The sequence below is a fragment of the Mus caroli genome, chromosome 6, assembly GCF_900094665.2.
Source record: "Mus caroli chromosome 6, CAROLI_EIJ_v1.1, whole genome shotgun sequence".
Taxonomy (NCBI): Eukaryota; Metazoa; Chordata; class Mammalia; order Rodentia; family Muridae; genus Mus; species Mus caroli.
Window position 1 is genome coordinate 26,300,320 of NC_034575.1, and position 26,874 is coordinate 26,327,193.

The window sequence follows — 26,874 nt, forward strand, 5'->3', positions numbered from 1 at the left end:
TCAACAAACCGCCCCGGGGGTCTTACCTGTTTGAGTCTATTGTTGAGGTTTCTCTAGTCTCAGAGTTTATATGAGTTAATTGAGGTGTGAGGAGCAGGGCTGGCTGGAGTGGAGCATGGTGCTGTCTCATGCCTGTACTAGGCGTGTCAATTAGGAGTGGGTCAGATACAGGATACAGTAGAAGTCACACTCCTCTTCCAGCAAGGCTTAAAAGAGAAAAAACAAAATAGCCACAAATAGCAGTGAGTCATGTATGGAAATAAATTAAAAGCCAAGTACAGCTAGGCATAATAGTGTGTGCCTGTAAAACTAAGTAAGTTTTATTTTGGCTTATTTGGTGTGGTTGTATGCCAAAGCAGTTGTTCCTTCCCAGTGTTTCATAGAGCTCGTTTTCTTAAACATTCAGGTTAATAGTTCTAAGTTTCAGTGGTTTTTTTCCAGTCAGCAGTTTGAATAGAAGCTTGCTTAATGCCAGATCCGAGGCATAAAAGTTTATACTTAAATTTTAATATTTAATTGCCAAAACTTATTCCATCATGAACCATATTGTACTTTCCGTAGTAGCAGAGAAATGTGATACTGTGTCCTACTGTATCTATTGGTATGTTAGTTTTATTAACTATAGTCTCAGAAACTGATACCTCTTTACTTAATATTCTTTAATTGTGAGTTGGGTTTCAACTGTGATTTAGGTAAAACAGGTTGTGTGAAAAGACGTGTTTTGTTTTTGTTTTTTTAAGCATAGAATGTCTTATTTTAGGTTATTTGTTCTTCCTGTGTAATTATTGCTGAATTTTAGGAACTTAAGGTATAAATCCCACGACTGCCCTCTGAGTAGGTTATAAGACTCAGGTAACATATACCATTCTTTGACACCTGCAGAGAAGCTGGTGGAGTTGTCACAGAGGCTGTCCGTAACTTTCTGAACCCTGAACTACCTCTGTAGCAACCATATTAAAGTGCTTTAAAAAAAACTATCTCAGTTTCCCTTAGCCTTTTAATGACGTGAATAAAGGAGAGTTTGGGTTGTTAACTACAATCAGACATTCATGTGGCTACAGTTCTGCCTTTTGTGCTGTGTATGATTTGTGTTTGAGGGTGAGTGTCACAATGTGTATCTGGAGGCCAGAGGACAACTTTTTGTAGTCAGGTTAACTCAGGCCATCAGACTTTATCCACTGAGCCATTTCACTGGCTCCTGCCTTCTTGTTGACACTTGATTTTGTGTCTGACTTTTTGGCTGTATCTGTTAGGACATAGTTGATACAGTCTATAGTTTCAAAATGGGCAAACTTGTTTAATTGTAGTGTGCCATCTTGTGGAGGTTTATGCATTCAGCAGTCTGATTTACTAAGTAGAGTGGTAGATACTGCAGTTGAGTACTTGAAGCAAAAGCCTGCTTTACTATACAAAAATGTGTACAAGTGTGTACAAAGGCCAAATTCTTTACTTGTTTTAACATACCTCCCTTACTTTTACTTCATGTTCAATGTGTAAATTGTAGCACTGTAGATACATGGTTTATTTGGTTCTAGTACTAAATGTTATATCCTTTGTACCCAAGAATTATAGTTTAATTGTAACATTTGTGAAATAGTAATTTGTGGATTGATTGGTGATTGCCTGAAGTGGTCTCTTAAATGAAATTGGCTTGAAATTTTGAAAATAGGCTACTATTAATCATATTGCCACTGATCTCTCTCATTCCCTATGTCTTCCTTTTCAGTCAGTTCTGCAGCAAGTTCAGATCCTAACCAACCCCCCTGCTTAAGGTTTTCTATAGTTCCTTCAGTGTTTGTGGGATTAAGTTTAAGCCCTAATAGTTGAACTTTGACTTGATCTAGTCACTGCCTGTCTTTTTAAACTTCTGTCTGGCCACTACCTTTGTGTCCTTATTTTTTATACATTTTCTTTTATCTACTTATCCATCATATAGTTTAACTTCTCTGAATGCAATGTATAGGTCTTCACTGTGTCTTTATGAATGATAACCATATTTAGAAATTAGGAAAATAGTGGTTCAAGAACGTTTGAGGTCACACAGCTGTAGAGAGTGGAGATTGAAGCCTGACTTTGGAGTTTATGCCTTTAAAACACTGCTGTCACGCTGTCTCCATATCATTGTTACTCATTTTACATTGCTTGAACAGCTTTTCTGTGCCTTGTTTTACTTTCCAGAACACAAAGCTACTCTTACCACAAATCTGTGCTGTGTCCCTCAGCCAGGTATTCTTTTGTTGTAGAATGCCTGTTGTGCTTTTGCCTTCATATGGGACTTGGTCTCCTCTGCCCTGTGGTCACTTACATACACTGTATAGTCACAACCAGATTGTAAGTTTTTCAAGGCTAAGGAACTAGTTCAACTTTCTTTTCAGTGGTTTGTAAGTTCAAATCAGTGCTTTAATCTTTTCAAATAGATATTGTTGGAGTGCTAAGAGAAATTCATGGCCAGGCTAGCCTATATTCCTTTAAGGGGAAATACTGAGCAGAAGAAGGTTGCTGCTTGAGGAAGATTGAGCTCCTCAGGACATGCACGCACGGCGCTACAGGACTTGTATGTGTGGACATGGACTTCCAGTAGGCCGGATTCCCTGCTAAGATTTATGCTTTTCCTTTCTTTTCTACGCCGTACTTCTTTCCATAGTTCTCTTTAGATAGCTTCATAGTTTAAACCTTTTTATCTTTTGTATATTAGTGACACTTTTTGGTATTTGTTTCTGGATGATTTATCTTTGTGAGACTTAAGTGATTAGGTGATGTAATTAAAATTTTTTGTTATGCCTCTTTTATTTGGGTATATATATAAAAAAAAGTTTTTACAGAATTCATTTCCCTGTACTATTGCTTCATTTGGGCCACAAAGCTTCCATGGACAGGAATGACATCTTGGCTTAATTCTGTTGGGATGCTTGCCCTGTGCCAGATTTTATTTTGCTCAGCTATCAATGAGGCTGTTGTGGAAATGTGGGCTTTCTTTGCTGTGAGAGTTTATGCGTACAAAGAGACCTGCTTTTCAGAAAGAACATTGAGAACTCAGAGCCTAAGAGGAAGGGTTACTAAAGTTAATGAACCAGGGTAACCTTATCCAGAGGGTGCCCAGAAGCACTATAAAACAAAAGGTCAATTGCTATTGCTATTTTAGTTATATGGCCCTCCTTCTACAAGCTTCAGAAATTAACACGGTTAATTGCTGTTATAGTGAGGTCTTGGCATATAATCTTAAGCCAGATGAAAATTCTTTGATTTCTTCTTCTTGTAAAATTATGTGTCTGGACATTACTGTATGTCATTTAGGAAACAATGCTATTTAACTAATGATAATAGATTGTTTTATAGTTATGAAATAAGACAGATTTTTAGTAGTTTAAAATAATTGTTTTATAGTTTTATAGTGCCAAAGGGATTCCAGGTATTGGTTAGCTTGGAGTCCAGTTCAGTAATACAGTTGTTACTGTGTCTGGGATTCTTAGAAACTGAAAGGTAACTGGAGGTTTGTTTTTGTTAATTTTTCCTTTTTAAAAATAGAAATGTTCATTTTTGACAACTTTCAGTATGTTTTTGTATAATTTAGATCTGGGGGATTCCCAACAGAGTTTTGTAATAAGATTAATAATCTCCTGCTGTTGGTACCAGATACCTCCGAAAACTAGCTTAGGGGGGAAGAGAGTATTTATTTTGGTTCACAGTTTTAGAGATTTTAGTCCATCATGGTGGCCATGAAGCAGAGGGAGGGAGGGAAGGAAGGAAGGAGGGAGCATAGACAGGAAACTAAGAGAAGATACTACCCTTAAGAACACTGTTCCAGTGACCGACTTCTAGCTATACCCACCTCCTACAGTTCCTAGAGCCTACTGAACTGGTGTTTCTTAGCCATGACCAAGCCTTTAGGAGTCAGCCTGTAAGGGCTAGAAGTTCAAATCCAAAATCTCTGCTAAGACTCAAGCTTTTAAAGATAGGTAGGTCTCTATAAAATAAGCTTCAAACATGAAATGACAAGAGTAAATATTTTCATTCCAAAATGGAGGAACGGACTTATAGAATGAAGTTTGTGGCCTGTCTCCAGTCTCCAGGGTATGTGAGTGATGTTATGATACTAGGAAGAGACCTGCTTTTCAGAAACAACATTGAGAGCCCAGTTCTAAAAGGGATGTCTTCTCACCATTTGATGGTTAAAACTCACAGGGCCTCTCTTTGAGGCTAGCTTTTCTCATTGCCTACAGCAGTCCTCAGTATAATCCCATGTTCCTGAAATATCTTAACTTCCTGGTGTTCATTTGTATCCTTGGCTTTGTCCCTGCAGCTTCATGCATTTCCCTTGCAGGAACTCTATGTACACATTGTCTCACCTCTAAGCCTTTCTTTGAAATCTGAGTAGAAACCTTCATGATTTTGACTCTAGCATTCTACATGTCTGCAAAACCAGCATTAGGTAAACTACACCAAAGCCTGCTGACAGTGTAAGAGGGCTCAGGGTGCCTGGGTAGATCGGCATGGTGAAATCATCTTTGGGAAATAACTTCATTTGGTGTGAGGTTATAGTGCCCTAGAGGCTCTGATTTCTCAATGAAAAGTCTTCTAATTGGTTTACTCTTTGCAGTGGATGGGCATCTGGCCAATTCCCAACATGTTCCTGTGGCATCTTTCCTATTGTCTCAACCTGGCTTCTTTTGAAATGGCACCAAGCTCTTCAGAAACCATGTCTTCATGTTTCAAACTTGTGTAGTTTTTTTAAACAAACAAAGGTTTTCAAATCTGTCTACACAGTCACATGGTCTTCTGAGCTCCATTGGGATTCCAGCTAAGCTCTCCCTCTGCCATCCTAGTTGTTCTCTAGGCTGTTGCCCTAAACATTTCTAAGCTCTTTCTACAAACCAAGTTCAAGGAACCACATGGCCTTGTTAGTGGCAACAATAGGCCTACTTCTCTGGAATCAGGTTTCTTCATTAGTCAAGGCCTTTTGTCGCTGTGACAATACACCTGACAAGTTTTAGGGGAGTTTTGTTCAGTGTAGGAAAGGGTTGGCAGAACTACTCACACAGTGGAGGCCAGGAAAAAGGACAGGCGTGCCAGGACAGCATAGTATCTTAAAGGGCACACTCTTAGTAACCTACCTTTTACAACTAAGGCCTCCTCCTGAGAGTTCCACCAACTAGGACCAACTTCAAGAATAGCCTTTGGGAGACATTGCAGTTTTGAACCATAATATCCAGTTAGCACTAGAACTCAATCTTCCTCCAGTGGACTGTTCTTACTCTGAGAGCAGGTGAAGCATTTATGGACATTTTACTTAGAAAGGTTGCTTAAAATTTGAAATAATATGAGAACATGACAAAATCTTAGATGACAGCCCAACTCTGACTAGAAAGAGCTTTCTAGTCAATTTAGATGATAGCTGCCATATGTATAGTCTTAAAACAGACACTTCAATGGGTCAGTGGCTTGACAGTTTGTAATCAGTACGTACACCATATTTACAAAGGGGGAGATACTTAACAAAAGGAAAGGCTTTATATAGGGAAGGATCTATGATATAGTGTTCAATATAAAGGTTCAATGAGACAAATAATTTTGTTACAGTAATAAAGTATAAATGCAGTAGACATTTCAGAGTGACAATATATTTATTTCTTAAGGTATTAGATTAATATATTTGTAAAATATTAGCTCAGTTCTTACGGGACTACTAATGTTTTATATCAGTTTATTCTTAAGATTGAGTTAGTTTTAACCATTGCTTTGGCATTAAGGCGACATCACCTTTAATGTGATCCTCCCCATCGCCTCCTAGTAACGTCCATGCCTCCTCATGTTATTCTTCTTCCCTGTGAATTCTAAGTTTTGATATTTAGAGTTTTGAGTAATGCTGTCAGTCTTTAGTCAGTAAAATGCTGCTGCATTGTTAAGCTGATAAATATAAACTGCACATGGTCCAACACATTCTTAAACTGACTGCACCAACTTCATCTGGGACACTTTAAAAATACAGACCCTTTATCTACTAAAGAACTTTAGAATCAGAATCCTGGGGGACATGGTCTAGTGATCTAATTTTTAAATAAATTTCTCAAAATACAGTTCTGAAGCAGTGTTTGCACATACTTAGGTTTAAGAATGGCTGGAGTGCGTTTTGAAAGCTACACATTTATCACTGTAAAAACTATGGGAAGTACCTTCTTAAGTGTGTTTTGAGACAGTTGAGTGAGTCTGCTGCCTACACCCTTATCCTTAAGGCTTTCTTAATACGTACTTTTTTTGATTTTCATAGAGACTGTTTATTTGTTTGGTGGCTGGGATGGAACACAAGATCTTGCTGACTTCTGGGCATACAGTGTGAAGGAGAACCAGTGGACATGTATTTCTAGAGACACTGAGAAAGAGGCAAGTTCCTAGTCTTTTCGTTCATCTACCTCATGGTAGGAGTGTGGTTATGTACTTTCTGCATGCTTATTTTCTTCTCTGATGTTTCCCTATAGTTGTAGCAAAAGAATTTTGAAGTAAGAAAATAAATTAGTTTTAAAAACTCTTGCATTTGAATTTCTATCCCTGGCTCATCAATTACTGGTATATTTAGCCAAGTCTATTCTGTAGAGTTAGATAGCAATAGGTTTCTGTTGTTGTTGTTTAACTTTTGAGCACTTTACCTTAGCAGTGTAGTTGTGTAGCATCTTTTCAGGCCTCAGCACTCTACTCTTGTTGCCCATATTCTTTTTTTTTTCCCCCATGCACTGATAAGAATGGAGCACAAGGCCTCAAAGTACAGTGGTACTGAGTTAGTCTAGCCTCCACCATCTTAATTGTAGTTCCTCTGGAAAGCAGTCTTTTGGTGTCGTCTTTTGGTGTCTACTTTTGATGTCCACATTGTCTAGCTTTTTAAAAGAAATTCCTTTTGTTTTTTCTTTATGAGTGTTTTGCCAGCATGCATGTATGTGCATCACATGCAGGCCTGGGGCCTGCAGAGGTCTTAAAATGTCATCAGATCCCCCTGAACTGGAGTTATGGATGGTTGTGGCCTACCATGTGAGAGGTGCTGGGAACTGAACCCAGATCCTTTGCAAGAGCAGCAAGTGCTCTTACCTGCTGAGCCATCTCTCCAGCTCCTTGTCTCCCTGTTTTAGCCCCTCATTATTTCACTGTACAGTCGTGTATAGTCAAGATAGAAATAGTTGTTTATATAGATATAGTATAGAATGTTGGCACATGGTGAAATTGCCTAACAATGCATTTCTAAGGATGACTTCTCATCGTTAAGCTAGACCTGTCAGTTTTCATAAGTGATGTTTATTTTAAGTAAAATACTACCTATATATTTGTGTTTGTGCCTACATATGTATAAATGAAGCATTTCTATAATGAAAATGGCTTTCATTTATGGCTTTGAATTAAGTAATTACATGATTATATATGTATATGTATATATGTGTGTGTATATATATGTGTGTGTATGTATATATATGGAAAAGGAAACATTCATCTTTGCCCTCAAATCACTGTAGAATTTTTTATTGTATTTTCCATCTAAGCTGTTTCAGATTGTAGACTGGAAAATAAACTATAACAGAAAGAAATAAAAAAAGACCTAAATCAAGCCCACTGATTTTTGTTTAGGAAGGCTGATTGGAAGTATCTGGTGATGTGCCTTCAGTCTTTGGACATTGGGAACTTGCTTACTCAGGCTGCTCCAAGGATTAATCATTTGGGGGATACTTATTTTTCCATAAAACCTTGAAATTCTATTTCTTTTTCTAATCCCAAGTACATTAAAAAAACAACAACAACAAAAAACAGTCTTCAATCTTCAGTGTTGAAGGATCATTTTCTGAAATGTTTTTTCTGTACTCAACAAACACAAAGACATCTCTAAAGTCAATTTACGTATTCTCTGTTGTCTTGAATTGGGTTACTATATCTGTAACTGTTATGTCAGTAAGCATAGGCTTCCTTTTAAAATCTTCCCTAGTCAACGTCAAAGTCATGCCAAAGGGCCACTGAGTCCAGTGCTTCATTTCAAATGTTCTTTCTCCGTTCCTCTTGATGCTGTTCTTTCCTGTCTGTTTCCTTTCCTCCCTTCCCCTCTCCACTCCCTACCTTTTCTAACTTATAAAAGCCTAGGCTGGCTTTGATTTGTGATCCTTCTTCATCTTCCTAGAATTACAGAAATGTATGACCATGCTGAGCAGAATCTTAGGGGTTGCCTTAAAGTTTGAATCCAGCTGTGTCTACATAGGGAAGTTCAAGATTAACCTGTGCCACACATCTAGACCCTGCCTCTAAGCAAATAAACAAAGTTAGTGAGTTATTCGTCTTTTAGAAACATTTACTTTGGTCTCTGTTGAGTCTCTCTAGCGTTAGTGACTAATGGGACTTCAGTGTTGCATACTAGTAAGCCTTTATCTGCTCGGGAGGGAGGCAGTGGGTTGGCTGGGTGCACTCATTGGAAGAAGCTGTTGACTAGCCTAGGACTCTTCAGCAGAGACTACATTGTTCTCTTTTGCTTAATTGCTTTGCCTAGCTGTAGGCTGACTGGGACTTGTTCTTGGGGCAAGAACAACACTGCCAGGGGATAAAGCCATGAACAAGTCACCAAGTTTGTTTTTCTCTTTTGTGAAAAGGAGCCAGATAACTACATCCAGAGTCAGTGTGTGGTGGGATGTTAAAGGGTATGGGGAAGTATGTATGGAGGGGAGCCAATAATAAAATAAGGAGTCTACCCATATTTCCTTTACTTTAGTGAAAGCTTCCATTTGTCATGCAGGTTTAGCCCTCACCGACTTGCCAGCAGTGTACCTGACTGTAACAACCACATTTAACCATTCCTGCAGTTCAGCCGCGTCTCCCCTTGTCTCACTTAGCAGGGTTTGCCCTGTGTGTCTCCAGCCTCAGTCAGTATGTTCTCTAAAGCTCACTTGACACTTGCCCTGTTGATTGTAGCCTTTCTTGAGGCTACGTGGAATTTAAGCCTCGTTTGCTGTTTCATCTGAAACTGGTTTGTATTCTTGTTTTCCCACCTAGGGTCTGAATTCCCTATAGGCATGAAGCATTATTCAGAATTTACTTTAAACAACTAATAAATATTCTTATTCTTTTGAAAGTAAATAGATGAGGTAAATCAGTAAAAAGTTAGTGTTGGAGTAGAGCAAAAGAATGAATACAAAATCCAGGAGAATGGGTATTTGGGTGTGAGGCTTTATCAGCTGTTTTGTGTTTGAGACATGGTCTCACTAGGTAGGGCAGTCTGGCTATCCTTGAACTTTGCCACTTCCTAGCTTTACCTTGTCTATGGTGGAACAATAGGCGTTTGTCACTATGTCCAGCTCATTCTATTGGTTTTTTTTATACCATATACATTGTAATATGAAGTTAAAAATCACGGTGATTGCTTTGATGAAAATATGAAAATATTTTCTTACTTTGAAGCTAATAAAATGTTTTAGTATTGGAGCTCAGGTTTCTTATAGTTTGTTTCTCCATTATATAGAGGCCTGTGGTTGTTTGAATAAAATTGGTCGCCATAGGCTCATATATTTAAATGGTTAGCCATCAGGGTACAGCACTATTTGAGAAGGATTAGGAAGTGTGTCGTTATTGGAGGGAGTATGTCACTTGGGTGGACTTTGAGGTTTCAAAAGCCCATGTCATGCCTAGAGACTTTTCTCTCTTCCTCTCTGCCTACCGATGAGGATGTAGTTCTTAGTTATTGCCACAGCACCTGCCTGCGTGCTGCCATGCTCCCTGACATTGATGACAGTGAACAAACCTCTGAAATGATAAGGAAGCCTCAAACAATTAAATGCTCTTTTTCCTAAGAGTGGCCTTGATCATGGTATCTCCTCACAGCAGTAGAACAGTGACTCAGACAGTGCCTAAAGACCTTTAGTCGGTCTATCTATGAACTGAATGGTGATGCTGCCCTAGTTAAATAGCTCATTGTTTCTAACATTCGGCAGTTACTATTTTGCATACCTAAGTTTTTGTACCAATGAGTATAGGTTATTGTTGGTGGAATCTCAGGGTGTGCGTTTCAAAAGCATGATGTACAATCAGGAAGCAAAATGACTTAATCACTTGAATTTATTTAACCATGTGTCTAGTAAAGCACTTCGAGATCAAAAGCTGATAGGAAGACTGAGTTCTTAAGGAGAAAATCATTTTAAATGTTTACGTAGCTAGGCTAGTATGCTTTTATTGGTTTGAGATGTTCTTTAAAGTAGTTAACAATGAAAGGAAGCTAGACTGTAATACTAAAAGCCTGGAGATGTTATTAAGTGGTAGGTAGAGGACTTGCCTTGTATAAGAGCCTGTATTTCTTGGCACTACAAGTAAGCACAAAGAAAAGCATTTTTATTAACCCTGATCCACCTTTAGTATTCTTTCCAGGCTAACGGTATTAATACAAATGAGTTTTTTGTTTTGGGGGTTTTTTTCTTTTTTTTTCTTTTCTTTTTTTTTGGGGGGGGGGGTTGGTTTTTCAAGACAGGCTTTCTCTGTATAGCCCTGGCTGTCCTGGATCTCACTTTGTAGACCAGGCTGGCCTCAAACTCAGAAATCCGACTACCTTTGCCTCCCGAGTACTGGGATTAAAGGCATGCGCCACACAAATGAGTTTTATAGTGAGAGATGTCCTCTTAGAAAAGGCGGGGTTAGTTTTTCATAAAGGGAGTGCTGGAAAATATCATCTATGTACATACACGCATATTTTAATTGTGTCTCTTGTTTTTTAAACATCTCTGACTTCATAGGATTATTGAGCAAGAAGGTATTAGACAGGGCTCTACTTACTGGATATTTATTTGTATTAAGGTTTTAGGATTCCTTCGTATACTTAAAAAACTTGTGTTTTCTCAGTTTATTTAGGTTATGCTTATTGAGAGGTACTATATTAGAAATAGCTTTAATATTTATTAATTAATTTACCACAACAGATGTACATATTTTTGTTTTCAAAAATGACATTGTTTCAGTGTTTTAGAGATCCCATTAATGATTAGGTTAGTCAAGGACAGCCAGAATCTTATATCTGTTTATATATTTACTCTCCTAGAACTTGCTTTACATGTAAGGAATGAAGAGGATTGGACCATATATAGATGTATTCGGGGCAAGGGGATGGATCTTTAGCAGCTTTTCCAGGCAACTGCATATTGCTTTCTTTAATGTTGTGTCTCAAATAAACAAATGTTTCTTAATGGTAGTTTGTCACGTAGTCCATATCACTTAGCACTTTGTATCTGTTGTGTTAAAATCCATGGTCTTGCTTGCTGGTTGGATAGATTTCATAAAACCTGTACATGCTTTTTTACTTATGTGTTGTTCATGGGAGAAATACTGATTGACTTCTAAATGTTGTCCTATTTTATCATATGATATCTCAAAAAACATTTGTTCATATCTCTGTCAGTCTCAATAGAAAAGTCTTTGAGCACTGAGAAGGTGTAAGGTGTCAAGATCAAGGACAGTTCCATAGTTCTAATTGTTATACAAAACATGCTTTATACCATTGGCAACAGATTTGGTCCGTTTTACTTCAATTCTGATAGGGTTCTTTTCTTTTGAGACAATGTCTGTCTTGATCATAATTTCTGAATAAACATACTATTTGGGTGGTGTTGTTGTTTCCCGAGACAGGGTCTCACTTATGTAGCCTTTGATATCCTGGAACTAACTATGTAGACCAGGCTGGCCTCAAACTCACAGAAATCTGCTTGCACCTGCTTCCCCAGGGCTGGAATTAAAGGCTTGTGCCACTATAACCAGCTAAATACACATACTTTGATTACAGTTGTTCTCCCAATAGTCCAGAGGTAAAATTACCGTATGAACTTGGAACACCAGCAACTATATAAATGTTTTTTCAGACAACCATTCCACAGAAAAATGGCATTGTTTCGTACTTTTCAAGTCTCTTTAATGTTTGATGCAATAGAAGGAAGTTGAAGTGGTTGAGCCACATCTGCTGCTGCATTCAGACTTTGGGGTATCAGAAAAGTATGTAGCCTATAAATGAGTATGAAGAGGCAAATGGTTAACTGTTATCATGGAAAGAACTTGGCATTATAGACTGCCTGAAGTACCCCAGAGAGAGCCATTTGTTTGGATTATGATTATACGAAATTATAGTATAATTTTAGTATAATTTTGTTATGTATGAGTAGAGGCAGCCTCACGTGCTCTTCCTCTTCTTCACTTCATACCCTCATCACTTTCTAACGTCTTTCCCATTTCACCGGAGGCCTTGACTGTGAAAGAGAGTGGTGAGAGTGAGCCCCCTGTCCTCAGATCTCAGTTGTAGGGTATTTATGTGTTGCTGCTTAGTGCCAGCGAGGCTTCAGGTTTCCTTATTCCTTTATCAGATTGAAGCATTTTCTATTCCTCTTTTGCTGTGGTTTTGTTTTGTTTTGTTTTATTATGAACATGTATTGAATTGTGTCAAAAATTCCTTTTGTATTGGTATTAATATTTTTTGTTCTGTTAATGTAACAAATTGTCATGATTATTTCAGCCATAAAATTGGTTTTGCCTTCCTACAAGAAACGTTTTAATGAACTATTCTATTCAAAATTGCTGGATCTGGTAATAAGAGATGGCTCAGCAGTTAAGAGCATGTGCCACTCTTTCAGAGGGCATGAGTTCAGTTCCCAACACCCACCTGGCAGCTCATAACTGTCTATTTTCTCAAGATCCAGTTCCTTCCTGGTCTTTGTGGTGCCAGACATGCAAGTGGTATACATGTGTAAATGCATGCATGCATGAAAACACATAAAATAAAATTGATTTTTGAAACTGCTGATCCTATTGATAGCATCATGTTCACAGTTACTTTTATGTGTATGTCCTTAAGGTTTTCTCACTATGTATCAATTAGCTTTCCCTTCCTTTTCCTTTCTGCTTTTAACTCTGAGAGCTATGATATTGGTAATTTAGTTTGAGTGATGTTTTCTGCAGAAAACTAACTCAGAGGTGATATAGAACAGACTTTAAAGTGGAATTTGTCTAAAATTGACAATTTCTTGTATGAATACTTGATAAAATTTACCAGGGCAGATATCTGAGTCCATTGTTCTAGGAAGACTTTAGAATCTAGGAAGACTTTAGAATGACAAATCACTTTTTATGTGAAAGGGCTCTCCATTTTTATTCCATGTCTCATAACATTTGGTAGGTTATATTTTTTTTCAAGGATTGTGTCTATTTTATCTACATATTTTATTTGTCAAGTTTTTACCTACACTGTTAACTGTTGCCAAATTGTACTTGCTTGCTTTTTTTCCCCAGTCAGGGTTTCTCTGTGCAGCCCTGGCTGTCCTGGAGCTCACTCTGCAGACCAGGCTGGCCTCGAACTCAGAAATCCACCTGGCTCTGAACTTGCTTTCTTAATAAACATTATTTATTTCCCTTGTAATTCCTGTTATTCTTTAGTAATATTCCTGAGTTTATTTCTAGTGTTGGTAGAATTTTCTCTCCCTAAAAGCCTAGCTTTGTTGGTGTTTAAAATACTGCCATTCTTTCCAAGGACCTACATGTTAGCATTCTCTGGTTGTTTTCTATTTTCATTTCTGTCACCTTCATTTCTAATTTTCCTTTCTCTGGGGTACAGTCTGTCATTTTAATGCTATTAGTGATACTTGGACAGAAGCAAGAGTTTCTATCTCTCTTTTGAAAATTAAAATTTAACATTAAAGAAAATACCGCATGGGCTTCTGGCATATAACGTCATCTTTGTTTCTGAGATCATGGAAGAAACTTTCCCTTAAATAAAATTTCTACCTTATGTATGAAATCTTAGCAAAAAAAATTCCAAAACATATGTATTAGAAAAATTCCTATGAGTACAAAAGCACAGAGTCCAATCAGCTTACTTTCTCAATTACTGTTAGTATTGTCAAGCGTTTTTCTTGTGTAATATTCCCTCGTTTAATCAAGTTAATTACATTATGTTACTTCTCTTAAAATAATTGCTATTTTGTGTTCTGTCTTGTTGTAGGGCCTTACAGTGGCTTTTTATTTCCTGCAGATCACAGCCGGGCTCTTGTTACTCAGTCAGCAGCTTTCCCGTCTCAGCGTCTCAGTCTTGAGCACATACATTGTACTAGCAGTTAGATTTTGGCTTCTTCCTCTCTTCTGAGGAAAAACAACTGTTTATAAAAGTGAAAAAAAAAAAGGGCTTTCTAATGTTTTCAATCTGCTTACAGTGGGACTCGGATATCATTATCTCTTTCTAGTTTTGTGATTAGTAGTTTAGACTCTGTGAAGTAGTGATAATTGCTTCCTTATTGGGTTTTGTAAGGATTCAATGAAACACATCTATCCACAGTAATAATGGAAACAGAATTTAGCAAGTATGCAGGTTGGTTTTGGTTAGCCTGACACAAACCTAGACATATCTGGGGTGCTGGAATCTTAATTGAGAAAATGCACTGGCTAGTTTTTTGTCAAAGTTGAAACAAGTTGAAACACACACACACACACATCCCTCCCATATATATATATATATATGATAATACATGTACATCTTTTTATTTTTGTTCACAATACTTTTAAAGATCTCATATGCCTTAAACTAGATTAATGTGTAATAGGGACTTGAGTTGTGTTCAAGGAAAGTAAAACACAATGTTGAATATGATATGATGGATATTAAAACAAGTACCAGGGCGGATAGAGTAGTTTATACCTGTTTCCTGGCAGACTTAAAACACTTGTAGGGTAAAGTTTGTGTCTCCCACTGATACTTTTGCTCTCTTTTAGAGTATTATCTAGTCTAGTGTCAGATCCACGTCAGTTGACTTGTTAGAAGTTTTAATGAAGTACACTGCAGAGGAGGGCATTTCTACTCTTTGCTTTTTGATATCTACTTTTCTTTCCTCCCCTTTCTCCAGAATGGTCCGAGTGCCAGATCGTGTCATAAGATGTGCATTGACATTCAGCGGAGACAAATCTACACATTGGGCCGTTACTTGGATTCCTCTGTGAGGAACAGCAAATCTCTGAAAAGTGATTTCTACCGTTACGACATTGACACTAATACCTGGATGTTACTAAGTGAAGATACTGCCGCCGACGGTGGACCAAAGTTGGTGTTTGATCATCAGGTAGTAGAGTTAATAGTGCTGAGTGACCTTTGCTCTTCAGGTCTGCTCTAGACGTGTCTGCAGTGCTGTCTCATTGATGCCATTGGCAGGTAATAAAATGATTTCAGGAAGGGCAAGGTTATTTTTATATTTTTAAATTTGGTATAAGATAAAATATTAAGCTATTAATCTTAATATTTATGTAATTGTTAATGTATTTAAAACTTTAGTATAGAGAGTAGCTGGAGCAGTATTAGAGAAAACAAATCTAGAGCTTTATATATAGTATAAGAATTACAACTTACCCTATTAATATGTTTTGTTCTGTTTTTCTGGAAGAAATTTAAAACCATTAGTTAATGAGTTTGCAATCTAGAACCTTCCTTCCAGTTAAGCTAAAATATCCTTAGTTTTGTTTGTAATCAGAAACTTGTCACAGAGCTATGTAGGAATTTGGCATGTTCTAGATTAAGTTTAAACTCAACATGTAATGGTGTACGGACAAGGCAATCGTGACTAGTGATGTGGAAACCACTTTGATTATTATGGATGTACCCCTCTTCATCATCCTTATCATAGGCAAAGGGAACAGGAACTGCTTTGAACGTTACAGGCAGTTTTCCTTAGTTAAACTGTTTACAAGCTTTCAGACTGTGGGAGAGACTTAAGGTCTGTTCCACTGTATCAGCTAGTGTTGTGTATTACTTGGGAAATAGGAAGTAACTATAGAGTTGTGCTGGTTTCCACCTTTGGCCTACAGTCTAACATAGCAGCTAATTCCAAGCCTTTATTGTTTCTTTGTAGACCATTTTGCTTTGCTTTGAAATTCTTTTTATAGTTTTGTTAATGTGTGGCTGGTACAGAATGGAGAAAAACAACTACATCCGTCAGGTGCTGTAGGGGAAAATAAAACTGGCAGTGCTCTCATTCAGATTGGAACTGTGCAGGCCTTTCTCATTGAGTTTCTCAGAGCCAACCTCATCCTTGACAGCATCCTTGGGGTTGTTCTTCTGGGACAAAAGATGTTAGGCTGATTCTGGTTGGTTAAGAACAGAACATCAGCGGGTGATATTATCAGGGAACGGTTTATCTGTTTGATAAAAATTTGTTAATACTTTACCAAAAAAGTACTGAAGTTTTCAAAAATTACATGTATAGGTTGAAAATAGAATAGCTTAGCGATAGTCTGGCTGAGGCACAAAGTTGTATATGACATTTGTTTGTCTGACTGATAAAATTGGATGTTCCTTGGAAATTGGCTAGTATTACATAAATAATACTAGGCTTTTAACTGATTACATGGTGTGGAAGAACAGAGAGGGGAAGAAACCGGACTTTGGTTCTAATTCAGCTGATCAGTGATGGCCTGTGCTGCTGCTGAGCTAGCGACGTCTGTCTCGGCCTCCAGCTTACGCTTTATTTAGTGAGTTAGAACTTACTAACTTGTGTCTTTGACACTCCAAAAATCATTTGTGGTATCATGATGCTTTAGGGCTCAATACTTAGCGTTCAAAATTTAGAAGAAAGTGGGAAAGATAAAGACATGTTTAAAATTATTTTCTCATTTTGATTTTTAACATTAAAAACTGAAATTCAAATACTTTTATTTCTGGAGAGCATATGGCAGCTTAGCTCGCAGACTTTTCATGTTGTTGCTTTGCCTAGGAGAATTCCAACAGAACAGGTTTTTTAAACCATATGTAAGTCACGTATCCAGAAAAATTGGGAGCCAGAGAAAGTTCACAATTCCTTGTAAGTTTAATCCAAAACAACAGAAAACTTTGGTTCTTGTGCTAAAGCCCACACATTGTAATTGCAATGAAGAGAGCTTGAGATGCAGGGGACCCTGTAGTAGCACAGCAGACTCCTCAGTGGCAAGAACGAGCAGCCACAGGGAGAGAGGCAGAGCATTAGCCTGTAGCAGTGTCAGAAAGCACATGATGCTGAAGAAGCAGTGTTTTCTACAAGGGAAACACTTTGACAGGGGCGACACTGTTCCTTTGCAGTAGCTAATGAGCTAGGAGGACTCAAATCATGAGAGCCAGTCGGTGGGATGGCTTAGTGGGTAAAGGAGCTTGTTGCCAAGTTAGTCTCCAGCATGCACAGGATGGCAGGAAAGAACTGACTCCTGCAAGTTATTATCTGACATCCTTACAGACACTGGCACATGCATGTACTCACTGGTATATAATCACACTCATACAGACACCTCAAGATAGACCACCTCTAAACCAGAGTTAGACAAGACATGGCTTCCCAGAAGCACACATCTGCTCAGTGACACCAGGGTCCTTAAGCCCTATTGTCCCTCTTCCATAACAACTCTGTGAAAGCTGTTGGGTCCAAGGAAAACCAGTTTACTTAAACGTAAAAAATTATAAGCAGTTACAAGACCAGATCTTTAGAGAACACTTTAAAGAAAATAATGGAGGGGCTGGAGAGATGGCTCAGCAGTTAAATACACTGATTGCTCTTCCAGAGGCCCTGAGTTCAATTCCCAGCACCCCATGGCTTACAACCATCTATAATGGGATCCGTTGACCTTTTCTGGTGTGTCTGAAGACAGTAACAGTGTACTCACATACATAAAATAAATCTCAAAAAAAAAAAAAAAAAGAAAAAGAAAAAGAAAGTAATGGAGAAAAATACTTTCTTTGGAACAAAAGTAAGAGTTTTATTTCAGCATTCTAGCAGTTTAACAAATAATGAAGCCTGAAACTGAAGATAACTACACACAAAGTATACATTGAAAAATGCACGTGTGATAACCAAATGGTAAGGGCAGGTGGAAGAAACCACATACAAATCAGAAATGAGGGCCGACAAGATGGCGCAGGGTTAAAAGCACTTGTGACTCAAGCTTGGTGACCTGAGTTCAATCCCTGGGCCCCTGGGAAAGGTGAAGGAGAGAACTTACTCTGTGCACACACACCTTCACCTCACAGTGTAGAAAGAACAATAAAAATCAAAGAATACGTTATTTTTAGAAATGGAGACTTGTTTATAAGTGTAAATAAGAATAGGGATCATAGTAGTATAAAACAGACATAAAATGTATTTGTGAAAGGATTACAGAGAAGACTATCAAATGAAAGCCAGCCAGCTACCTCTTAAGACATTAATAACACTAAATTTAAAACCACTATTTTTAGTTACTAGACAAAATTATGAAGCCACTTAGAATTAAAATGAGACTGGGTATACATCTACTTTCTGTTCTGTTTTGGCTTTCTATAACTATGATGAAATAACTGAAGCATTTCACTTAGAGAAAAGACTCACTTTCTCTCCTGGTGGTGGATGTGGTAGTCTAGGTGGCATCATTGCTCTGGGATTCTGATAAGGGCAGATCAGAGTCTCCCAGGCTTCTTTGTGCTCACAATCCTAATGGTCTAATGACCTTCCAAAGGCCACAGCATCTGTCAGTAAAGCCAAATTATTAACATGTAGACATTTGGGAGACATTGCACATATTTAGACTGTAGCAAATGTCAAGAGACAGAAGAGCAACATCTAAAAAGGTGTTCAAGAAAAAAATCGTGTGAACCAATGTTAAAGTTCTTACTAAACTGCCCATTAAACATAAACACTTTAAGACATTAGTAAATGGAATGTGAGCTAGCCAGGAAGTAGCAGGAAAGAGTCCTGTGAAGATCTCTGTCTTGGCCTTCTTTCTGTAACAAAGTGGGTAATTGACAGAGCAGACAGATAAAGGTGCTATTACAGTGGGCACATTGGCAATGATTCTGCAAACAACAGTGTTCTTCCTTCAGCACGTCACCAGTTCGTGCAAGCTTTCCTGAAGGTAGACGGCAGCCAGATCATGTCCAGCCAGTAAAATCAGGAACCGGAGACATATATACCCCCAGCCAAAAGTGAGTTATGGGTTAGGACTAAATAGCAGGGTATCCTCTAGTCTGATGAAATAGCACTTAGCTGTGATAATTCATAAAAAATTAGAAAATGGGTAAAATATAGAAGAAGAAAATTGGGACTGTCCACTGCTTATTGGGTTTTAGAAAATATCAACCTGACAGAGTAGACAAGTAGTTTTCCAACTTTTAAACAGTTAGGGTTTTGTTTATCGTGTATGGGGGGGCCGGGTGGTGGGGGAGAGAGACGGGAGGTGGTGGTGGTTTCATTTTGTAGCCCTAGCTGGTCAGAAAATTACTATGTAGATGAGACTAGCCTCAAACTCAAAAGAGATTTGCCTTAGCCTCCTGAGTGCTGAGATCAAAAGCACATGTCACCACACCCACTAGTTGTTCAAATTTAATTTACAGATTTTTATAAAAACACCACAATTTATCATTGGTTTTTATAACTATTTTTTCAGAGATTAAAAGGTACAAAATAGGACTGGAAGATGGCCTGGCAGGTAAAAGCATGCACTCTTGCAGAAGACCCACGTTTAGCCCCGAGCCCCCATGGCCGTGTCCCACAACTACCTGTAGTGTCCGCTCCAGGGAGCCAGACCTTCTTTTGAGTTCCAAGGGCACTTTTCATACGTGTGTATATGCCCATGCAGAGACACAGGCACACGTGTTCAAAATAAATTAAAATAGATTAAAAAAAAACTAAATAAAAATATAAAATGAAGAACTAATTAATTATTAACTGGGTAAACAGCATCAAGATGCCTAGAGTGATGAAAATTTGTTGATAATTGATTCTCATTTTAAAAAATATGTATCAGTTTAGGAATACATAATGTATAGTTAGTTATTCCTGTTTCATGTCCTGTGTGCTGGAAATGTGGGGAAGACAGAGAAAGACACACACACAGAGCAGGCTAGAATCTTTTTTTTTTGCAGTAGTTTTTTTTTAATTGGCCTTTACAACTATTAAAATAGCTTTGTATAAAAATTAAAAAGTAATTATATGACAAAAGCAGTTTTCGGTGGAAGAAGAGCATCAAACTTGTAGTTGCCAGTGCTGTGCTTCAGTGAAAGCACCGATGCTTTCTGAGTATAATATATTCTTCAAGTTCGGATGCCACTTAGCTTCCATAGCTGAACTTGAGCTTGACTTTGAGATGGGATTTGATTGTTAATATCTTGTAACAAACATCTCTTTCCTCATGTTATTTTATAAAAGGCTATAATTTTTGTTTGAAGGAATGTAAAAAAATCAAGGTTGTCTTTAATCAAATAGCTTAAGTCAATGAAAATTAAATTTATAATGTAAAAAGAGGTAGAGTTCTTCACACTATGGAAATCAGTCTGGAGATATGTTTGCAGATGTCTTTTGTTTTTTGGTTTTGTTTTGTTTTGTTTTGTTTCAGACAAGAGTCTTGGCTGTCCAGGAACTTGTTCTGTAGACTGTTCTGGCCTCAAACTCAGAGATATGACTGCCTCTGCCTCCTAAGAAGCCTAGGATTAAAGGGGTGCCTCCACTACCCGCTTGCTGCATTATTTTACAGCATAGTTGGAAGAGTTTTGTAAAATACATGTAGAAGTTAATTTAGCTGTATCACTCTAATTTGCATATTGGGTATCTGCTCTTATTAAACAAGTGACAGCATCTCAAATAAGAAGCTTTCCTAGGATTGAAAGGTCAGAGTTTTTCTAAGGAGGATTAAGAGGAGCTTATGATCATGAACTATCCATAGAGTTGTGATCATTATGCACTCCTAGTGAAAACCAGTATATCATGGATCATTGTGACTTTGGTAAAAATGTTTATATCATAGCATCAAGAAACAGAGTTCCTTAACTTGATATATTCATTTCAATTTTGTGATGAATGAAAATTCAAAAGGTGTTTAGAAAACTATCCTGAATTTCTGGACAGTATGTGTGTATAATAATTAAGACATGTATTTAGCATCATTAAGAGCAAAGTTCAGGGTTTCTTTGAGAATGTGAAAGCATATATACTAATGTCATTTTGGCACATATGAATGGAACAAACTAAAACTGTTTTATCTGTTGCTTTGTTCTTACAGATGTGTATGGACTCAGAAAAGCATATGATCTACACGTTTGGTGGCAGGATTTTGACGTGTAATGGCAGTGTAGATGACAGCAGAGCCAGTGAGCCACAATTCAGTGGGTTGTTTGCGTTCAACTGCCAGTGTCAAACTTGGAAACTTCTTCGAGAGGACTCCTGTAATGCTGGCCCTGAGGACATCCAGTCTCGGATTGGACACTGCATGCTGTTCCACTCAGTAAGACTATCCTGTGCATCTATTTTGTCGTGTGTGTCTTTATAGGAAAGAGTCAGTAAGAAAGCAAAACTTGTTCTAGAAATAAATGATTAATACAGTAGTGACAGAGAGAATAGAACATCAGGAGTGAGCTGTCCCTTAGTCATTTCCATCAGCTTAGAAACTCCTGAAGATAACGCTAGATGCTCTTATTACTGACCTTACTGCCTGGCAAGCTAATGGATAGTTAGCTCTGTTTTAGGACTTAATCATTTGCAAACTTTTTCTTAGCAACTAGAAAGATAATTTTGGCTTTTTTTTTTTAATTTTGGATTGATTTTGTAGAATTTAACCACCTTATTGGTAAAATCAACAAAAAGACTAACTTTTGAAGCATATAATGAAATCCTTATTTTTATGAACAAAGCATTAGAACATGTGGTATTTGGCAGGCATGTTTTAAAAATATTCATTATATGAATTACAACAAAGGATATAATAGTGAATTTCCATGTACAGGTTTGTCCATTTGATCAGTAAACAATCTGTATGTTTGTAATATAGTTTTTCCACCTTATCTTCATTCCTTGTCTCTTTTTGAGGGAGGCGCGGCGTTGGTTGGTTGGTTGGTTGGTTGGTTTTTTTTGAGACAGGGTTTGTCTGTGTAGCCTTGGCTGTCCTGGAACTCACTTTGTAGACCAGGCTGGCCTCGAACTCAGAAATCCACCTGCCTCTGCCTCCCAAGTGCTGGGATTAAATGCATGCCCCACCATTCCTTGTCATTTTTAGGGCTTATCACATTTAGTTGTGTGGGGAGTATTCTCAGGAGGACTTCAGCTAGTACGTCCTTATTTAGCAGACACTTCGTATCTGGGGCTGTGCATCCACAGGCTCAAAGAACAATGGATTGAAAAATATTTTTAAAAAGTTTGTCTCCACTGAACATGTACAGACTTAAAAAAAAAACTTTATTTAAAAAACTGCTCTCGTGTCCTATAGTTTATATTAATATTAAGAGTAATGTAGAGGGCTAGAGAGAATGCTCAGTGGTTAAGAGCACTGACTGCTCTTCCAGAGGTCCTGAGTTCAATTCCCAGCAACCACATGATGGCTCACAACCATCTGTAATGGGATCTGATGCCCTCTTCTGGTATGGCTGAGGACAGCTACAGTGTACCCATATACATAAAATAAATAAGTAAATCTTTTTTAAAAAAATAGTAATGTAGAGATGATTTAAAGTACCTAAGAGGAGATATATATATATATATTATTTGCAAACCTAAAGGACTTTGAGGCCATCAGGATGAGGACCTGTGCTGACACTTTGTGACAACTGCACCTGCAAATGATACTATTCTGTATGACAGACTGACACAAACTTAAAAATGGTGTTTACCATTGTCATACCACCCACAACAAAAGCAGTATATTGATAGTGCCTAGTCTGCATTTGTGTTGTTCTGATACTGAGTGATGTTTTTTCAGAATTGGTTTATTGAGGTCAGGATCCCATTATATCTGTGCACTGTATTTCTCTCCATCCCTATCAGTACCTACACCTTTATTTTCTCCATATACACACTACTTACTCTTGCTTTAAAAAAAAAAATCATTGATAATCTATGATGTTTCTCATCCTCATTTGACTCATTATACTGTTATTATAATGAGTCTTTTAATATGTTTCTCTATCATATTTTCTATAAGCTAGCTATTTCTCTCTGGAGGCTTGATCTGTATTCGCTACCCTTTCAGGGGGAAGCCAAGAAGAAACATATCAGCCCGTCACCAATACTCTGATCATAGAATATCAACAGGCACTTAATGTCTAGTTGTAATGTTTTTTTATATGTACCAAGAGGTTTAGGAATTTTTAGTTTGATTGATCACTTACGAAATTTCCTATAATATTTTACCTATTGCTTTCAGCAGCCATTGATAGTTATCGTCTAGAGTTCATTAGATATCACAAAGTGGTGGGTTTTCTGATGTTCTTGTTTCTTCTGAATTTATTAACTATAATTCTACTTTAGCATTAAAGAATAACAAAATATCATCCTTATGTCACGAATTGTTTGGTTACTCTAAAATGAAACCATATAATATTTGGGCCAGGCCTGATGATGCACACCTGTGATCGTAGCACGTTGGAGACTTAAGACATGTAGACCATGCACCTGAGCTACACACAACAAGTTCAAGGCTAGTCTGGAACACATAGAAAAGCCCTATCTTAAAAAAATCTAAGTGAATGTTGGGTGTGGTAGTGCTTGCCTTTATTATGAACAGAGACAGTAGGAATCTCTGTCAGTTTCAGGCCACTCTGGCCTACACAGTGAGTTCTAGGGCAGCCAGAGCTATGTAGGAAGACTCTGTCTCAAAATAAGTAAATGTAAGCGAATGGATGGATGTCTGATTGTTTTGTAGATTTGCATGTTAATGGATTCAGGTTCCAAAGTTAACCAGTGAAGTCATAAGAAGTATCATAATTATGAGCTCATGAATTTTTTATTACATATTTTAGATTAAATGCTGTCTCTTTCAATCAATTATTTTTTGTTTTGTTTTTGTTTTTGTTTTTTAAATCTGTCTTTAGCTATTAGGAGCTTCTTCTTTACCCTTATATACATATTTTATTTTTTTTGGCAAAAGGGCAAGTCATGAATTCTTGCTAATAAATCTAATACAAGTTTTTTTTTTCTTTTGCTTATTGACTTTGATGTTTGTATTTGTATATCTTTTATGGTTAAAATCTTATTTCATGTGTATTACAGTATGTTTCATCTGTGAAACTTTCCACCTATCAAAGCTGACAACAAATTCACTGTGCTTCCAAAGTAATTGCTTTCTGGTGAATTTTTAATTTAGGACTTAGACTATAAGAGTATATTATGGAAAACTAAATTAAAAATAAGTACAATATTTCTGAGTATGGCTAGAATTCTATGTATAAAGCCATAGCTCTTATACAGATAGATTTTTCATTTTTGATTGTTTCTAAGTTTAATATTCTAACAAAACATGCATATGGTTATAAAATAAAACTACAAGTCAGGGTACTTTTTGAGAACTCTGGTTTTTATTTCAGAGGTAAGAAGTTAGATTTCTTCCGTATGGGTAGCTATCCTTCTGTTTTGATTTATCCAAACACATTTCTTTCTTGCTTGCTCACTCTTACTTGTGCTCTCATAGTTCTACAAAAGGCAGCAGCCTTGCTATTCAGCTTTAGTGGGATACCTTAGCAGTGGTAGTGTGGAGAGAGCTGCCTCTTTCCTCTTCATCTGAGCACAGCAGTGATGTGTGGTCTCACTCGGGAGACCACTCTTGTGGGGATGTAAAGTGTGAAGGCCCATTCTCAGTACTTCACTAGAAATGACAGCTCCCTTCTCTCCTTTTTATTTTAGAAAAACCGTTGCTTATATGTGTTTGGTGGCCAGAGATCTAAGACCTATTTGAATGATTTCTTTAGTTATGATGTGGACTCTGATCATGTAGACATAATTTCAGATGGCACCAAGAAAGACTCTGGAATGGGTAAGAATATTTCTTATGCTTAACTGCTTATTATAGAAAACTAATGTCCATTTTCTTCTCTTTGTAACCTTCATACTTTCTCTACTTTAATTGAAATAATTCTAAATTAAAGGAATAAAACTGTCTAATTCCACTGTTTAAAAATACGTGATTTACTATTCCTTATTTTAAGGAAAATATGCTGTGTTAATTTCTGAAGTAAGCGTGTGTGTCTGTGCTTCCTGGGGCAGGCAGGCTTTGTGAAGAAGCGTCCGCACTTGCCGATGCAGTCTGCTCGCTGTGGTCACTGTAGTGACCTGTAGCTGAGACAGGAGCACAGTGGAGTATGGCTGGTCTGCCTGGCAAATGTGCAAGCTTATCATCTAAGTAGGCTCTCCTAGTCATAAGGTGGCGCTCTACCAACCAGGTTCATGTCCATTGTCCTGGCATGATTAGTAATACACTGCACACGCTATTTTTAAAAGTCTCATTTTGATAATTAACAGTTAACCCATACAGTAATTGCTTTACCTATGATTACTATATCCAGAAGAGTAGATTTGATTAAGGCCCAGTTTGGCACTGGAGTTAGAATTTAGATCAGCTTGTTTTTCATTTTAACTGCCATATAGAAAAGGGACTCTCTTATCGATGGTGCTTTTACAAAATGAACTTAAAGTACCTAAGTTGGAACTGGGAAGGTAGCTCTGTCAGTAAAATGCTGCTACACATGCTGAGAACCCGAGTTGAGACCACCAGCACCCATTGAAAAGCTAGGCATGGTGATGTGTGTCTGGAACACCTGTGCTGGGGGAGTGAAACAGCCAGATCATCGGAGCTTGCTCAGCTGTCTAGCTGCCTCAGTGGGACCCTGTCTCAGAAAATGGTAAGGGAGAGAACAATAGAAGAAAACATCCCCATGTTGACCTCTAGCCTCCACGGGCACCAACAAGCACAGGTATGCGTGTGCGCATGCGTGTGCACACACACACACACACACACACACACCTTACCCCCCCCCCCCCTAACCCCCCCAAACACTTTCCCCCCCCCCCCCCTTACCCCCCCCCCCCCCGCCCCCAACACACACATCTATATCCACACACACAAATACATATGTTGTTGTTGTCATTTATGGGCACTATGTTAGAGTAACCCTCTTTTAATTAAAGTTGTTTACATAGAAGAGGAAAAAGACTGGTCTAGTGAGCTGGCTCGGTGGGTGAATCCTTGTGCTGTACACCAGACGACCTGAGTTCTATCCCTGGGTCTCATGGTGGAAGGAGAACTGAGTCCTAGAAGTTACCCTCTTGACTTCTTGCAGACATAATGTATGACAAGTGGCCTATCTACTCACACACAATTGAAATAAAAATCTCAAAGAAGAAAAGGTAGTTTCTTTAAAACCTAACACTAAAGGAGAAAATGTGTAGTCATTTGGCTCTCAGGATCTGTACTCATACCCTCCTTACTGGAGTTTAGGCTAGAGGTTTGTTTGCTGTGTTCTGTTCTTTGTGACTACCAGTAAAATGGACAGTCTTACAACCTAGTCTCTGATTCAATGGCCAGGGCTACAGACCTGCAACCCTAGAGTCTTCCCAACCGTAAAAAACAAAGTAAATGGAAGATATGGAAATAAATATTTGAAAATTTCTGCAGACCCAAAACACTGATCTTCAGATTGTAAATGGCCCTCTACAAATAAAATAAAATAAAATAAAATAAAATAAAATAAAATAAAATAAAATAAAGTTAAATTTCAGAAGACCAAAAAGTCTACTTGCCAGATCATTGAGGCAGATCATTGTGTATGAAGCTGCATTTTTGTATTCAGTTAGAAAGAGGACCTCCTAAACTCTCCTAGAACAAAATGAGTTGCACTGAAGGAAACAGCACTTAGAAGGACATAGAAACTCTCAGTGCCATTAGATAGTACAAGATAAAGAAACTTCTTGGAAAAGTTACTAAACTGGAGATATTTTTGTAGCCAAAATGGAAATTATTTTTAGATCTACTGGTTAAATCCATGTTTACCCTCTAGACCTACGTCTTAGCAGTTTAAACAGTTGCAGAATCATCTCTCTAAGAACAAGAAGTCCAGAGTAGACCATCAGCGACTGATGCCGTGATTCAGCCCCCAGGTTC

The 26,874-nt window shown here is 37.8% G+C and overlaps 1 protein-coding gene across 2 annotated transcripts in view; it reads left to right on the forward strand.

The window, feature by feature from the left end:
- The window catches only part of Mkln1 (muskelin 1), a 111,439-nt gene that overhangs the window by 56,014 nt on the left and 28,551 nt on the right, over nt 1-26,874 (forward strand). For both annotated transcript variants that reach the window (XM_021164743.1, XM_029478299.1), the window contains exons 9-12: nt 6,266-6,378; nt 14,874-15,086; nt 21,013-21,234; nt 24,621-24,750. In XM_021164743.1, coding sequence (XP_021020402.1) covers nt 6,266-6,378; nt 14,874-15,086; nt 21,013-21,234; nt 24,621-24,750 — 678 coding nt within the window. The remainder of the gene's footprint in view (nt 1-6,265; nt 6,379-14,873; nt 15,087-21,012; nt 21,235-24,620; nt 24,751-26,874) is intronic.